Source organism: Rhinopithecus roxellana, chromosome 11 (assembly GCF_007565055.1).
Source record: "Rhinopithecus roxellana isolate Shanxi Qingling chromosome 11, ASM756505v1, whole genome shotgun sequence".
NCBI classification, from domain to species: domain Eukaryota; kingdom Metazoa; phylum Chordata; class Mammalia; order Primates; family Cercopithecidae; genus Rhinopithecus; species Rhinopithecus roxellana.
This window is the reverse complement of record NC_044559.1, coordinates 123866859-123884848: the sequence shown is the minus strand read 5'-3', so window position 1 is coordinate 123884848 and position 17990 is coordinate 123866859. Positions and strand designations below refer to the sequence as shown.

The following is a 17990-nucleotide window of genomic DNA, read 5'->3' as shown; positions in this document are numbered from 1 at the left end:
CATCCTGTTGACACTAACAAGTGGAAATAATCACTGATTTTGAGGCAGTGACAGGGACAATAGTAACAACAAAAGAAACAATCTGATTTAAAATTAACAGGCTTTGTTGATTTCATAATTGCCTCCCACATCATAGCCAGATTTGGAAATGTGACTACCTAAAATTGAAATTAGGGGTTTGAGATTTTAACCATATCAAATATTGCTCAAAAACAGGAAATAGAACGAGTGATGTCTTTGGAGGGTAACGGTGGGGCTGTATCACAGTTGGCTTCCCAGTTGGAGCTCACTTTCTATTTATCTTGAAATTCCAGAACCTATCAAGGAATCACAGGACTCTTGATTCCTTTGGGCTCTGCTCACTGACACTGTCTAGACCTAGGTGGACAGCTCATCTTGTGGAGATGATTTATGGGAGTGATTATCAGTTTGGGGTGTGGCAGTGCAGAGAAAGGGGGATGCGAGGGGGAGGGGATGGTTTGACTTTGCAGGCTTGCTTTGGCACCTCCTCTACATCCAGTGCTGTTTAGGTCTTGGTGTGCTTTTCTGCTTTGCTTTTTACTAGTTTTTCAGACCATTAATGATAGCTAATGATGGCTGCTTTTCTTAGCCACTCTCTTATTACCTGGATCCTTTATAATACTGGAAGGTAAACTTGGTGCTGGTTTAAAAGCTGAGATGAGCAATTGTGGATCATTGTTATTGTGACATCTGTGGAAAAGATTGAAGAAAATGAGGTTGCCCGGTGTAAGAGAATACTGCCGAATTAAACTGTGCCACATGCTGTTCAATTTTTTACTTTTGAATAAAGGCATTGTATTTCACTTTGTGCTCAGCTGACACATGGACTGAAAGCAATGTGACCGAACATTCAGTTGTCACCTCAGAGTCTGGCAGGAGGCCCTTAGAAAACTGTTCTTTGAATATTTTAATTCAGCTATGTATGTTAATAGGTATCAACATCATAAACAAAAAATAGGCTAAAACTCTGCTTCCTAAATATTAGATTGAAGTCAACTCGGGATTCCATGACATTCCTTAAAACTGCCTTTTCCTCTAAAGCATTACTTCCTCAGAGGTTAATTTATGGATGATCTTGCCATTCTTTTAGGAGGTAAGAGACTCTAAGTCAGGGGTATACAACACCAAAGTTTTAAACATCAATTTCAAGCCAGCACTCTTTAGAGAACAGAAATTGTGTAATGAAATTTAACAGTCTTTAATGTCTCTAAGCCTAACATTTATGTATTGAGAGTTTTATTTCTTCAGCCCTGATCTAAGTGCTGTGGCTTAATGTTTTTAATACCCATTATTTCTGGGGCCCCTGTTGTGTGGCGGGCATCCTGCCCATTGCACTAGTACATAACTCCTAATCTTCACAGCAGTCCTCGAAGCTAGGTGTCATTAGCCCACTTTATAGATAAGGAAAATGAGATCAGAATAGTATCACCATTTGCCTAAGGCCATAGAGCTAGCAAAAACGAATTCAAATCTGGATCTTTTACATTATAAAATGTGTAATTCTTTTTCTACTGTTTGAGCATCTCTTTGGGGAATGAATGATTTTGAGAACTCCTGGAGAGTCTAAATTCAGCTTTCTGAATGTGAGTTATAGAGTCAGTCTTGATGGGTTTTTCATTCTTTTTGTTTTCTCCTGAAATACTTTATACCTTCAACCTAGAAGGGTAGGGCTGAAACTTGATCTCTTTTGTTACTTCTGTATCCTCAGTACCTGTAACTCAGCAGTACTTAGTATCTAGTAGATGCTCAGTGATTATTTGTTGAATGAATGAAAGAAAGAATGAATGAATGAATGAAAACCATGGCAGAATGGACTGGCCCTGACAACCTCTGGGTATATACTTGTGACATCTAATGAAATGCTAATTTATCCTATCACAGTATAATCATGAAGGTAAATGATAGAAATGTCATAGGATGCATTTTGAAGTTAGCTAAATACATGTTTTATCTCACCATTAATTGACTGTAGCCCTTTGAAAACCAAGAATGCTTTCTTATGACCATGAAATAGGTCATGTAGAATAGGAAAGTTAATGACACAAGTGGTTACTACCCCAAAGTAGTATTTCGATACGAACAGGATTGAACATAATACCTAGCATAGAGTGGAGACTCAATGCATGTTGGTCCATTTAACTGAATTCAACTGAATAGCCTTGCTAGGAAAAAAAAAAAAAAAGCAATATTTATTTTTGACTCATAAAATTATGAGTCCAGTGCTTTGTTTAAGCTATTTTCTTGTAAGCATGCTATTCTGTGGTCTCCTAGGATTTGGTCACATATTTTATTCTTCATTGTTCCCTAGCTGGTTCTGTACTCTGATATGTCATGTACTTCATCTTGACTCCCTGAATCAGTTGTAAGTTTGTATAGGATAAACCAGGCCGTACATGTCTCTGCCCCTCCTGGAGGCCGACCACATGCCCGCCTGCCTCATGGCAGAGCTCTCAGCTTCTGTGTAGTGTAGTCTTTTCTCAGGGATGGAAATGCTCTGGTAGGGCTTCACTCTTTCAGTAAGGCAGTGGTTTCTGTTACAATGACAGCCAGTAGAGTGACTACTTAAATTTGTAAGTTCTTCTTCTGGGTGAGTTAGCACATGAGGTACTTCAAGAGCTTGATGGGACCAGGTAGGAAGAGTCAGAGCTCTCTGCATGCTGCAAAGGCAGGTCTAAGGGAGGCCCAGCTGTGTGAGGTTCCAAGAGGGGCTTCGTGAGGGGTGAGGGATATGTGATTTTGGGGTGGATTAAGGGAGGATCATGTGAACAGTGTTTAGATTATTACTTTAAAAATGAGTAATAAACTGTTAGAACTGACTTCAGTGAAGTGGTCAGCATACTTTAGCAGTGAAGTGTATTTCGTCTGTAATCTCTAATTTTAAGCTCAGTATTCCATGAATTTATTCCTTTTAATTTTTGTCATTGAAAAACATCATAGAGGTGAACTGAAACCACTACGCTCTTCCAAATGTGTTCTACCTCATGGTGAACATTGGGGATATCATTTTTCCTGACTCTGCAATGAGATTTTTTTTCCTTTATGACTAAAATTGCACTGTTTGTCGTGCTTGGCTTCAGTGTGAAGTTGGGGTGATAAAGCAGGTTCATTTTGCTTGGCTCATGAGAATGGTGGCTTTTCCCTTTTTTTTTTTTTTTGTTCCCCAGAGAGGTGGAGTTGCCATGACGGAACACATATTGTAATTATCATAGTTTTCTTCAAGATCTGGTCTGTACTCGCCTCATCTGTGAATTTCACATCAGACACTGGTCTTAAAGTCTCTGAACTCTGCAAGTCACTTGATGTGTGTCACCGCACTGGGGAGAGATGACACCTGGCTTGTCGCCATTAGGGACCACTTGTGGCCCAGGGAGCATTCTTTTCAGACTTAGAGTTATAAGTTGGCTGTGAAGGAAACGTGACAGGCTTTTCTTCGCCTCCCACTTGGTGCTTACCTTTCATAGGGAGAGTGTGAGACATAATTCTGCTGCTTTGCTTCCTCCACAGAAGAACAAGTGGGTCCTTCTGCCTTTCCTCGCTGCAGCCCTCTTCAGGGGGAGTGGAGAGGCACAGGAGCTGCTGGTGGAGGGCAAGGGTGCCTTTGCAAAGGAGTGCCTCTTAGCCGGTCAGTTTTCACCCTGAGTTTCTATGACAGTGGACACTGCCGAGTGGAGTCTCATCTTGGTGACTCTGTGAATCTCCTCTGAATTCAGGCTTCAGGGCATCTCCTGGGAACACCACTGTGTGTTGGAGCGGCAGTCCAGCCACTCAGAGGGTCAAATCAGTTTTCACAAGTAGTTTTTAAACAAAAGTTTAAAAAAGCAAACCAATAGGCTGGGCACAGAGTGGCTCACACCTGTAATCCCCCAGCACTTTGGGAGGGTGAAGCAGGAGGATCACTTGAGCCCGGGAGCTTGAGACCAGCCTGGGCAACATAGTAAGACTCTATAGCTACAAAAAATAAAAAAATTAGCCAGGCTTGTGGTGCATGCCTGTAGTCTCAGCTCCTCAGGAGGCTGAAGCAGAAGGATTGCTTGAATCCCAGAAATTGAGGCTGCGGTGAGCCATGATTGCACTGCTGCACTCCAGCCTGGGCGACAGAGCAAGACTCCATCTCAAAAACAAAAACCAACCAACAAAAGTGTTTACAGTGCATAAAACTCAGAAAACAATCACATTATTCAAAGGTAACCAAATATTGGTATATATTCTCTTAATGTATTTTCTATGCCTACACATATTTCCCCCCCAAAAGGGTATCATACTGCTTTCGTCACCTAATGACCTATGGTACATAGGTTCCATGTTAATAAAATATTCTTCATGTGATTTTTAGATGGCATGATAGCATTTCACCATCCAAATGATAGTACTGTTGTTTACTATTAAACATGCCCCATTATTGGAAGCTGTCCCTTGGAATCTGTGACATCCCTATTAACAACTTCGAGGGCTTGTGAACATAACAGCATAGAACCCCAATCTCTAGGCAGTCAGGGGATTGTCCTCCAGGACATTCTTGGACTTAGGAGCAGGATCTCAATTCTCCAAGAAATGACAGTCTCGTGTTATTTTGGTTCCAAACAGGAAAGCTTTACGTTTTTTGATTGTGGTGTTCCATAAACCCCTACTGATATATTTTAATAATAAAAGTGGGTCTTAAATAAAACTGGTCTGGTAGATGAGTCTCAGTTGGGCATTAAGGGAATAAGGTAGTAGTCGCTAGTCCAGATGCTGTCTGAGGCCAAGCATCGATTTTCTGGTGTCACCTTGCTGGCATGTGGGAACTGCATACGTGTTGTGTTTCCAGTGATACTTTTCTAGGGGACTCTGTGTTAAGGTTCTGGGACATTAAAAGCATCCATCATGGTTAGGATTTTATATTTGCCCTCATTTTGATATGCAGAAGCCCTCAAAACATTTAGTAGCACGTTTGTTATTTAACCCCTTTTATATCCTAGTTGAGCAGGAAACCTCCTTGCAGAGTCATTTTCACCATGAAATTTCTTGACTAACTGTAGTGCAAATTGAAGCAAATTCGAAAAATTCAGTGTCTCTTCCACCCATCTTTCTGCTTCCATCAAAACTCCATAATACCTTTTAACTCTGAAATTATTGTGTAATGTTAACAGAAGTTATATAATACAAGAAGGACCAGATAATTGAAGTAGCATCTGTTTAAGATTCAGATGTTTCTTTAATCAGGTACTCAGGGAGAAGTTAGGAACTGGCCCAGTAGCCATTGGCTGATGTAGGAAAAAGTCACCACGCTTCAGAAGTTTGATGAGAATAAATCTCCTTGTGGATAAGTAATTAGGTGTTACCTCCAGTGTGTATTTATTTGACCATCCTTGTCTGTATTTCACTTTATCTTTGATTGATTAGCTATTAAGGCTAAGGATAGCCCCATCTGTTTTTGTTAGTGTTGATTAGGTTTCTCTGCAAATTTATTGAAATAATTGAACCCAAAAAGTTTTCTTCTGACTGTAAGTTGATTTGAAGATCATTCTGGCTTTCCAATAATTTTGATCTCTGTTTCCTCCCCTAACTTAATTCTTCTGTTTTGCTTATTTTCTATGGGATCAGTTAAAAAAAAAAACTGGAAAAACTCTTCTGTGATGACATTCTAAGTTGTTTATACCATCCTGACAAGTTGTAGACCTTGGAGATTGTTCTAAGACTTCTAAGATTGCAAAATCAAATGCTCGTGAAAACCTGCCAGTAAAGCAGAGAGGGGTGGTCACTGGGGAGCTGGAGTCTTGTGTCCCATAAGGGACACAGCTACTGTGAAGGGGTCACAGCTGCTTGGCTTCAGCCGATTGTGACCATTGGGGTGGAGGCAGGGTATTGCCAAATGATCTGATTTCTCAAGGGAAGCTGGAAATAGGGGTGTGTGTGTGTGTGTGTGTGTGTGTGTGTGTGATTGAAATCTCTTTTATATGTTGTCTTAAATGTTTCTTAAAAAGTAGGGATCAAACAAAACATGTCTGGGGCCCAGATTAGGTCCACAAATGGCCAATTTGTAGCTTTTGCTCTAAGGAATAAGTTTTGCTTTGTCAGAAAATAATTAAGCAGGGTATGTGGATGCTGATTCACCCTAACGAGTTGAGATATTCCTATTTTAATCACCTTGAATAAGGAACTGCAACATACTTGACTGTAATGTTTAGATGAATCTGTTGTAGCACATAACTCTCTTAATCACATGCCATAACTCTGTCCTGCTATTTTATAATATAGGGTGCAGAGCAGAATTTTTTCAGAAGAAAGTGGAGTTTTTCTTAGGCTAATAGATGTCTAGCCAACTGTCTACTTTTATGTATGACTTTCAGATTTCTAAATAGCAGTGTTCTGAATTGAACCAAAAGAATCTGTTAACATAATAGCTATAGGTTTCCAGAATCCTTGAATGTATTAGCAATTTAAAGTTGAAAAAGAATTGAGTCAATCTTGGTTCCTCTTAGTTATCAGATGATTTATTCATATAATTTCTTTTCCTTTCTTTAAAGATTTGAACATGGAATTCAATCCTTCAGATCATCCTCGGGCCAGCACAATATTCCTCAGTAAATCTCAGACAGACGGTAGGTCCTTAATTTATGCTTCTTTTTTTAAAAAAGGCTCATGTTGGTACTTCGCCTAGTTTTGGTTTCTCACTAGATTTAATTTTCAATATGAAATAGAGTCCCTTTAGTGACCCACACATATACTGTTTAATGGTAGTTCTTTGGGGATTTTTTTCTTTTGCAGTGTTTTTAGAATTTCCTATTTGAAGCATCTATCCTCATTTTGTCAATCAGCTGTATTATTTCTACATACTTTGTGTCGTGAGAGTTTCTGCCCTAAGAGTCAGAAATTTTCCTTTTAGAATTGATATTTGCATAATTTCCCATAAGATCAGAAGTATTTGTTAATTTAGACAGTATGTAAAAGAAAGCAAAATATAATCCTTAAATACAAGTACCACTAACTAGCTCTGTTGTGTCAGTTGAGAGCTGAATTGAACCCGTACACTAGGTGCAGATGTTTTCTTCTTTTTTTTTTTTTGCCACCTCTATAATAATAACAACCATATCTAAGTTTATTCTTATAGATCGTACAATCTTTGTGGTTCATCCCAGGTGTGTGTGGAATTTCTCCTAGGGGTTTTCTCTCTTTTCAGCCCCTTCCCTGGGCCTTGGCTGCAAAGGAGAGAAAAGATAAAACTTAAACAACGTAGCAAACACACATCTTCATTGGATTCCTATAGAAAAAGGTGGCAGAGAAACTTGTTAAATTATGACATCGTGACCAGGATATTACTTTAGGATGCTGGAGTCCTGCATGATTCTATTCCTAACTTTTTGGGCAATTGCTAAGCTTTAATTTGGAGAAGATCCGGAATGGACTAGAAAATAACCAAACATGTTTAAGATAGTAAGTTCATATATGAGAATTGATAACACTTCAGTAACAGATAACAATTTTGGCAAGGTATAGTGCTGATTTAATATTATTGGGAATCTTTGGTTAAGCAAGACACTGACTTGATTTGAAAGAGTTTGATGTGTTTATGAAAAGTAAACACTTCCAAGAATAAATTAATATAGGCATCAAGTACTTAGGTTGGTGCAAAATTAATTTCGGTTTTTGCCATTAAAAGTAATGGCAAAACTGAAGTAAGTTTTCGGTGTGCTGGATACAAAAGAAACATTTTTTTTCCTCTGGTGAAGCAGGAAGCCATTGGGAGGGGTGGGATAATACAAAGGAAGGAGAGTGGCAATGAAGATGGGTGTTTAGAACCATGAAAAATGAGGGTCAAAACCACGTTTTGCAGACACTTACTGATAGTACTATAAAAACAAGAAACAAAGTTGGCTTACTTTCAGGTTTCATTCTTGCTTCTTGTGAACTCAGGGTGCAGACCAACTTCATTCAGAAGATGTGCTAACAAGATTCCCATGAAATTGCATTAGAGCCTCTAAGTGGATTTCCCAAACCTTGGTTGTCCTGGTAGAAGGAAACTTGACCTAAGTCAGGGTTGTTCCAGACTTAGGTTAGGGAACTCTATCTTCCCTCGTCACCTTTGCACTAGATGTCTTTCCCTTTCCTCTTCTGGAACATCAGGGCATCAATTACTCTGACCTCTCTGTTTATTGCTTCAGTTTCTTTTTAAATGCTGGATCTTTCTACTCAACATGTAAACATACACGAGCCTCACAGAAAAAGGGAAAATAACCAATATCTCTCTTCAGGTGAAAGCTTCTATGCCGTATCTACCTCTCTGCCTGTCCACTCTCCCATTGGGAACTTCCTCCTACCCCTGCCATTCTGTGGAGCATTGCGGTAGAGTGACCTAAGGACATTTTCTCTTCTTGGGCTATTGCCCACATATGTGGCACTTGCTGTCACCAAGAATTCCGTGCTTTTAAAAAACTTTTTGGCCTTCTGTTTTCAAATGGGCAATTTGCTGAAATTAAGTGCCACTAATGAACAATTGCTTTATAAATAATTAGAAAAAAATCAATTTTAAAAATAAGTAGATTTGGTAACTTTAATGAATTAATTATTTGGTGACATGATAATCAGAGAATTGGCTACTTGGTGAATTGGCTTTTGGCAAATTGGTCCTGAGAAATCCTGCCCTTCTGAAAACTCCTTCTCAGACATCTTCATAAACTTCTATTTGTCCCTCTAATGTAGTATTTCCCAGGGTCTCTCCTTTACCCTCTAACTTTTTGATTTGCACACAGTTCCTCATGGCATTTGTGTTAACTGTCATGTCTAACCATATTTTTCTCTGGACTGTTCAAAATGCATGTATTCAACTGCTTGCTGGACATCTTTCCAGTGAAGGCTGTAGGTTCCCCTGACTCAGTATGTCCCAGACAGAACTTAAGAATTCCAGTTAACTTTCTGCATTGTCTACCCTGCCCAGGTCCCTAAGCCAAGGAGGGCTTTGGATTTTCCTAGACTCTCCTCTTCTCAGAGGCAGGTGGCGGTGCTGGAGATACATTTCTTCCCAGCTCCAGGTTCAGTGACATTGTATTGGCGGCATGAAATAGCCATAGTCAGAGTATTTACACCATGGAAATTGGCAAATGCTACAAATCAGAGCATTTTTAAAACACATGACTGTTAAACATTTACTAGCACACCATTGCATCCAGGCATTCCAAGGTGTACTCAGTTTCATCTCTTACCCAGCCTTGAACCTGACCACTATTTCCTATTGCAGTTGCTGCCGCCTTAGTTCAGACTCAATTCCCCACCTGTGTTACTGCAGCAGCCTCTAGACTGGGCTCCCTGCCCTTGACCTCATCCCTCCCTAGTCCCAGGTCTGTGCTGCCGCTAGCTAACAGGACTTCCCATGAATCAGATATGATTGTGCCACTGGCTTCCTTAACCTTTCTTAAGGGCTCCCCAGTTGCTTTAGAGTTAAATTTCAAACATCTTAGCATGGAATATGAGGCCCATCGTGATCTTCTTTGTGTACTTCTGAGCTTCCACCATACTGAAATCACTTGCTTCCTCAAGTCTGCCACTGGCCTCACACCTGGATTTCTCCTCCCCTTTTTCACACAGCTGATTTCTTTTGTCCTCCAGGCTCCTCCTGCTGTTACTTCCTCCTTGAGGGTCTCTTTGACCCATCAGGCTGGGTTGAGTGGACCCTTGGTGAGCTCCCATAGGAGTAGCCTGTGGATCTTTCTTCATCGTCAGAACCATACTGTGGAATTTAAAACCACCTTTTTGTCTTTACCACCCGCTAGCCCCTAGAGGAAAAGGCGCATGTGATACTGGATGTCAGTATTCCTTGTGCCAACCTGACTGGTTGAAAGAAGGAAGATGACAAAACCCGGAAACATTCTTGGTTTGATTGTGATAATTCATCACTTGGATAAACTTATGTTTCCATTACAAGACCACAGCTGTGGATCTTCTACTCTGTTTTTTTTCTCATTGGAAGAAATGTAGTCTGAGACAGTAATGCATACTTCTGGTAGAGTCCTTTCTTTTGAATCTGGTGATCTCTTTCCTTCATTCAGGTTGATGTACTTCGACAGTAGTTTAGATTCGATTTGTGAATAGGGAGCCATAGTTGGGATGAGGACAGTCATGTTAGGGCAGCTGTTGCTTGGACCACAGACATGCACCTCCTGGGTCTTGACAGCTCTGTGTTTCTGCAGACCCCACATTCTCTTTCCCCTCAGCACTTTATGATCTGACAGACAAGTTGTCGGCCATGCATCCCACCTCCCAGCTGTTCACTAGACTGATTTAGATGGCACCTGCATGATGTCATCCGAGTTTTCGTGATTGCTGAATTCCTTTTCCTTCTGGATATCCAAGAGATTTAGGCTGGACATGGAACTTTTTTCTTGTTCCAAGCAGGAGAATAGTATTAAACTCCAACAAACTGAGTAAGTAGCCTGCTCATCAGACCCCTCCAGAGGCTGAAGGTAAGGGTATTTTATTCAAAACCAGAGTGACTGCTTTCTTTCTTCACACAAAGAGGATGGCATTGCAGACTTTGTACAGGAGCCGTTCAGCAAAGAAGGGACCAAGAGTTCCTCCTGGGGGTGGAGAAGTTTGCCAGGCCAGAGAGAAGTTTGAGGCCTGCCATGGTTTTTCATGCTACTCTCATTACTTGTGGGGAAGAATTGTAGTTCCTCGTGTCCTTTCCTTTTCTGTACTTATTTTAGTTAATCATTGTCAAAGATGTGAGAGCTTAATATTCTTAAATAATATGAGAAAGCAGCCAAGCCACATCTTTTTCCTTTTAATTAGTATGATTTTTAGAGATTTATTGTCTCAACAAAGAATTTGGAGGAAAAAACCCTAAGTGTGCGAAATCTATGTTTCTCAGGAGTCCCTTGAAATAATTAAAGGAATAAAAACTGTCCATCCCTTGAGTGGCTTGAAGCCAAAGTAGAAACATTAAAATTCAGAAATAAAAATATGTCATAGTTTTTGTTGCACAACAGTTTAGAAATACAGAAATTGAAAAAATACTCTGTGGCTGTCTTCATTGGGGTGGTGTTTTGGTTCCTGGGCAGTGTTGAACTTCTGCATGGTGAAACAACTACCCTTTTTGTCCTCCTTTTATCTAGCATTTAGGAGCAACTTTCCACTGCCCTGTCGGGATCACTTGCCTCTGAGCACTGTCATGACCTTGCTTTCTCCACCTCACTTGCATTCCCAGCTGTCTTTAGCTCCTTTGTGTGTGCAGATGCTGGGATGCCCCTTTCTCTAGCTGCCCTCAGTTGCTCGGTGTGTCTCCTCAGGGCATGTCAAGTGCCATAGGGAAGACCTAAGCATACACCAGTGATTTTCATGCTTTGTTCCTTTGCTTACATACCATGGAAAACAATTTTGAAAAACAACTCCCTCAGGCATTTTTATGTTGACCTTAAAATTTTTTTACCTTATCAAAGCATATAATTTCTGATGTATTATAAACGTTGATTTTTTAAAATAAACTGTCTTTCTTTAACAAATGTTTCAGATGAAATTTAATACCATAGTGATTTGATACCCGTCAGTCCTTTAAAAATGTATGAACATGCTCCTCTCGAACAGTTGGAAATTTCATATCACTCCTTTATCATCTTGAATTTGTATTTCCATTCTATTTTCTCCATAAAATTTTATAGTAGTATAATATATTTTGATTTTGGAAAGTCATTTATCACACTATCATATTCTTTTCTATAAAAATATGACCTAGGCCGGGTGCAGTGGCTCATGCCTGTAATCCCAGCACTGTGGGAGGGCGAGGCAAGTGGATCACGAGGTCAGGAGATCAAGACCATCCTGGCTAAGAGTGAAACCCTGTCTCTATTAAAAATACAAAAAATTAGCCAGGCGTGGTGGCGGATGCCTGTACGTTTTAACGGATAATTATTAAACAGAAAAGTGAAATACTTTTTGGAAAAACATTTCTTGGTGAGATGCTTCTGTGGTTGGATATTACTTATTGCTGAAATGAGGCACTTTTCATCATCAAAGCCTTTGTTTTTTTGTTTTGTTTTGTTTTTGAGATGGAGTCTCACTCTGTCGCCCAGGCTGGAGTGCAGTGGCACGATCTCGGCTCACTGCAAGCTCCGCCTTCTGGGTTCACACCATTCTCCTGCCTCAGTCTCTCGAGTAGCTGGGACTACAGGCGCCCGCCACCACGCCCAGCTAATTTTTTGTATTTTTGGTAGAGACGGGGTTTCACCGTGTTAGCCAGGATGCTCTTGAACTCCTGACCTCGTGATCCTCCCACCTTGGCCTCCCAAAGTGCTGGGATTACAGATGTGAGCCACTGCACCTGGCCAAGCCTTTGTTTTTATAGATGTAAGTGCTGAGGAACTTTGTTCATCTATATAAATAGATAGAAATAGAAAGAGGTTTATTATAGTCATATCATTGAATTCTTTCTACTTCATCTAGTTTATATGTCGAAAAATCTCCAAGGGATTTATCAACCAAAATAATTCCTAATAATCAGCTACAGTTCAGTTTTGTTCCCTTTCAGTTTTATTGACAGTAGAGAACTGGAATCTATTTGATTTGCAAAAGAGTTACTCAGTTAGAGGAGTCACTCATTTTTACAGTTTCTGGAAAGGTTTACCAAACCTTCAAACCTTTCAAAAAAGGTTTACCAAATGTAACACATGACTTTTAATTATATCTACTACTCTTTACATTTGGTGGCACCTAGCTTAACCTGATACCCTTGGGAGCTTTGGGAGAATAAATCTAGGCTTCATCTTAGATCACCTTCCCTGACTGCTGCCCCACTGCAGTCTGCATGCTCCTCTGTCGCTGCAGAGATCTTCACTGTATCGTAATTTATTCCAAGTCTTCACGTTTATATATCTCTGGCATTCACAGTGCCAGACCCATAGAAAGAACTCAAATATATGTTGAATTGAGCAACCCCCACCTGCTCTTTTCCTCCGAACTAATGTTTTCAGCTTCTCTTTTGTTTTAAATATATTTTCCTCAGAATGCTACAGGTTCTTCATATGACTTTGTTGGTAAAGCCAGGCATCATAGTCAATCCAGTCAGTCAAATCAGTCTTACTTTCTTTTTAATTAGATATTTATTTTTATTTTTGCCTGTCACACCTGTTTCTTATAATCAGTCTTACTTTCTGTCAGAAAAAGTCTGATTTTATTTTTCCAATTCATATAACATGTTAATGTGCATGCCCGTGGCTGCCTTTGTGCTTCTGATCATAAATGGCCAGACAGGTGCAGGGGAGTGCATGCCTGGACAGCAGTCTGCGGTCTGCTGCACCTTCCCACCCTGCCCTTTGCCCTCCTGCTCTGCTGCCCTCACTCCTCCCCGAACTTTGCTTGGGAGTCTAACGCCTCAAGAGGCAGGTCCTGTTGGAAACCTTCCTCACTACGATATCTGTAAACTCAGAGCCAGAAGTCTTTCCAGCACCCCTCCAGGGAAAATCCATAGGACAAAGAAGCCTCCAGGTTGTGGCACAGGAGGCTGGCAGGAGAGGAAAGACACATGAACCTGGTTTGAAGGTGGTTACCACAACCCCAGTGGCTGCTTGTCTTTTCGTCTGGCGCCCCTGGAGGTTTTCACACCAGGTAGGTGCAGGTCCCAGCTCGGGTGTGCCTGCCTTTCTTTGTGAAGCTGTGAGGGAGGAAGGTGGTTCCTGCATCACACCTCAGCCCTTTTAAAGGTCTCTTTGAATACTTGGTTTGGGGACCTTTGCTCTAGTCTAGCCCTAAGTTACTTGTGACAGACCATTTCAATAAAAGAATTGCAAAAACTACTACCTCACCTGTCTTTCCCTCTAGTTTGGGATGTGTGGAGGAGGGTGGGTACTCAAAAGCCATGAGTAGTTGAGTGTGCAGACAGGTTCATTTGTGCGTGCTGGGCTGCCCATGCCCTCGCCAGCCTGTGGCCACCCCAGTGGCAGGGAACTAGCCTCTGGCTTCCAGTTAGGTAAGGCTCTAGGACCCAGCTCTGTCTTAGGCCCTTGCCTGCCATTAGTTGGATTTACAGTCACATAATCTCTTGGGTCATAACTTCCTGTAAATTGACAGTGGGCACACCTGTCTCCTCAGACAGTTGCTCTCCTGAAGCAGTAGGGTGAGTCCCAGGCACACAGCGAGCCCTCAGCAATGTCTGCTCATTACTTGTGATGTAACAGGTACTTTGGGATCCTCACTGGGAATCCCTTGAGCCAACCTCTCCCAGGACCCCTGGCAAGGAGGAGCCACCCTGTCCTGGCACTGTAAGCATGCATTCCAGAGGTGTTTCCTACCGCCTGGTAGGCAGCCAGTCTGGAAATCATACTTGCTCCTTGGGGTTGGCATGTCCATATCAGAAGTCAGCATCTTTCCTCTCCTGCTAGCTTTCTCTCCCTCATCATCTAATTTTTTTTTTGAGACGCTCTGTCACCCAGGCTGGAGTGCAGTGGCACGATCCTGGCTCACTGCAAGCTCCTCCTGCTGGGTTCACGCCATTCTCCTGCCTCAGCCTCCCGAGTAGCTTGGACTACAGGCGCCTGCCACCACTCCTGACTAATTTTTTTGTATTTTTTGTAGAGATAGGGTTTCACTGTGTTAGTCAGGATGGTCTCGATCTCCTGAACTCCTCTCCTCCTTCCTCACCTGGTCTGTGGCAAGGCCCTTTCCCAGCCTCCTGCTTCCATCATGTCCTGTCTCACCTTTCTTCCACCTGCCTGCAAGTGGAGCTTCTCTTAGGCTCCTCCCTGTCTGACCGTCTGTTTCCTCACCACTGGAACAGTGAGATGCCAGCACACACACAGAGCCCTTTTCACCTTCTTGTGGGTCCCCTCCCCTGCAGGCCTGCAAGACCATCACCTGTGGGATGCTCTGCCCACAACACCTGCCCTCTGCCCCTGCTGACCCAATGACTGCCTCGTAGGTGATGCTCCCCTGTTTCCCATCATTCCATTGATTCTGATAGACACCTTTACTTGGCTGGAACACCTCTGAAATCAGCACAGTGACTTGCCAAAATTTAATTGGCGTTTTTTTTTTTTCTTTCTTAGTGACACATAGAGTAATGGTTTGCCAGAAAATCAGTGGCATTATGTTCAGTGCAGTTTGCATATTCCTCCGTGTGGAGGTGATTATTTTTATGGTATAGAAATAAATAGCCTGTTTATCTGCTGTATTGCGTCTTGCTCATGAATAGAAACTGTGCCTTACACATTCCATAGTCTCTGAAGTGGCTAGCACATAGAAGAAACTTACAAGGACAGGGGAATGAAAGAATGAAGGCAGGGCATCATGACCCACCCTGGGCAGACCTGCCGTGGCACAGTGGCAGTCTTCCTGAGTAGTGGCTTTCTGTTTTGTGTTGCAGCTTTACCTTCTCCTACCTTCCCTAGCTTTGTTAGAAAACAACACATCCATTATTTAGGGACAGGAGGTTGTAGGCTCAGGTGGTGTGTTTGGGCTTTCCTATTCTGGGTCAGAACTCATCATACCGTGCCATCCTCAGGCCAGCCCTCCCCTCTCCCCTCTGCAGTCTTCTCTTGAGGTGCGTGGGGGAGGGGAGGGGCAGGTGTCAGATCTCTTGGCCAGGTCTTGCCCTGTAAGTCAGATGCACAGGAGAGGCGCTCTTTGGGTGCCGTGGCTCACTTTTCTTGGGAACATCATCCAACTCCAGTATTTCGTCTCTTGGGCTTTCCAGTGTGGAGAAAGCTGCCGATATAGTAGAAACTCAAATGAATCATTTAGACCCAGAATGTCAGTTTTCTCAGTATGCCTTTTATCATATCCTCTCTCCTGACCTGCCCTGTTCCCAGGCAGAACATTGCTCAGTGAGCACAGATCCAGAATAGAGGTTAGCAGGGATAATTCCCCCAGGCTGGGGGAGTTTGATGCCCTGTCTACCACAGCCTTGTCTTACTGTTAAACAGCACTTGTGGCCTGCTGGTAGCCATAAACTCTTACTCTTCAGTTCTCTTTTTAAAAACTCTGAGCACCTGCATTTCCCCTTCAGTTGGCACAGACTGACAACCTTGTAAATACTTTTCATAGCTTACCATGTTTATAGCTTACCTTACGTGGCTTATATTTTCAGCTGGCTGCCCTGTGACATCTAGGGAGGCAGCTGAATTTCAGGATAATCTGATGCGGTCACCATATAAGAATAGTTAATGCCTTGGAATGATTGCCTGAAGATAGCAATCCTCTGGAATCAGACTGCCTGAGCTGGAGGCTTAGATCCAACACTCTCCACATAATCTTGGTGCATATGATCCGTCCACATGATTTCCCTGAACCTCAATTTTATCACTGTAAAATGGAGTTAGTACCTCTTTGTAAGATTGTCAGGAGGACTAAATGCATAATCCATCAAAGCACCGAGCCCTGTATGTAAGACAGCATAAGTTCTCAGTAAATACAATCCTTACTCTGGAGTGTAGGTTCTCATTTGCTCAGCTGGATTGAGTTTCTACCCTGACTTGGGTCTGTGCCATCTTCTAGCTTGTCTGTGCTGACAGCTCCTCTGTGCTGACTGTGACACCTTGCACCAGAACACTGGGCCTGACCAGGAGGAGAAGGGATGGATGCCAGGACAAGAGTAGAGGGTGGCTTCTGTGCACTGCTGTGCCCTGTCCCGTCTTTCTGTGTTTCTTTGATAAAGATAGATCATGGACCCCCACATCTTAGAGCTGCTTCCAAGCTAGGCACAGTGGCTCACTCCTGTAATCCCAGCACTTTGGGAGGCTGAGCGGGGAGGATTGCTTGAGCCCAGGAGTTCAAGACCAGCCTGGACAGCATAGTGAGACCCCATCCCCCGCCACGATTTCTACAAAAAAAATAAAGATTAAAAAAAAAAAAAAAAAAAGAGTTGCTTCAACACACCTTGGAAGCAAACCAGAAGGAGGCCAGGTCTGAAATTATGTCAGCCAGCATTTGATAGCAGCTCGTTATAATAGAATACACAACACTTTAAGTCTCACTTAAAAAATAAAATGATAACCTCACCTCCACCATGTGTCAGGATAGATTTCTGATGGATTGACTAGTGGTAGAGTAAATGTAACAAATACAATCATAATCATCTAGAAATAGTATACATGACTATTTAGTGTCAGAATGGGGAAGGGGCATGTAAGTTTGTAGAAGCAATGGAGGAAATTGCCTAAAAGTGAAAACTCATGTCAAAATGCATCCTAACAATGAAATCATCAGTGATGGAAATATCACAATATATAGGAAAAAGGATTAATGCCTTTATGTATTAAAGAATTATTATACAATCAGTGAAAATGCTAACACACCAATAGAAAAATGGGCATATTTTTGTTGGCATGTTCATATGTGAGCACATGTATACTTGCACGTATTTATATACAAATACATTCATATGCAAAAGTATCCATCATGCTTGCTTTGTATGCATGCACACAAAAGAGGCTCAAAGGATACACGTCAAAATATTAATAGTGATTGTCTCTGGATTATTGGATTAAACAGGTTGGGCCTCTCAAATTTGAAAATTTGAAATCTGAGATGCTCCAAGGTGGATCTGTAACTTACTGAGCACCAACCTGATGTTCAAAGGAAATACTCATTGGAGCATTTTGGATTTCAGATTTTTGGATTTGGGATGCTCAAATAATGCAAAATTTCAAAATCTGATAAAAAAAATTCTAAACCCATGCATTTCAGATAAGGGGTGATAAGGATACTCAGTCTGTGTGTGTGTATGTTTTATGTATCTCTGTGTTTTCCAAGCAAGCTTTTAATTTTTATTTGCAGTCGCATTTTCTTGTTTATACAGCTCTGTATTTTCCAAATTTTCTGCAATAAGCATGCATTTCTTTTCTAATTAGCAGAAAAGTTTTAAATGGATGCCACTTAGTTGAAGTTTCTGTGCTTCTGAAGAAATCCTTTGGCCTTAGATATTCTCTATGGGAAACAGAAAACCTCTCGAGTGAGTTGGCAGTTTAGATGGATGTTTGTTCTTTGAATGGTTTTCTTCTTATGTTCTT

General features: G+C 41.6%; 1 protein-coding gene across 3 annotated transcripts in view; it reads left to right on the top strand.

Moving 5' to 3' along the window:
* Positions 1-17990, top strand: part of CCNY (cyclin Y) — a 234159-nt gene that overhangs the window by 129613 nt on the left and 86556 nt on the right. For all 3 annotated transcript variants that reach the window (XM_010389413.2, XM_030940401.1, XM_010389414.2), the window contains one exon: positions 6528-6602. In XM_010389413.2, coding sequence (XP_010387715.1) covers positions 6528-6602 — 75 coding nt within the window. The remainder of the gene's footprint in view (positions 1-6527; positions 6603-17990) is intronic.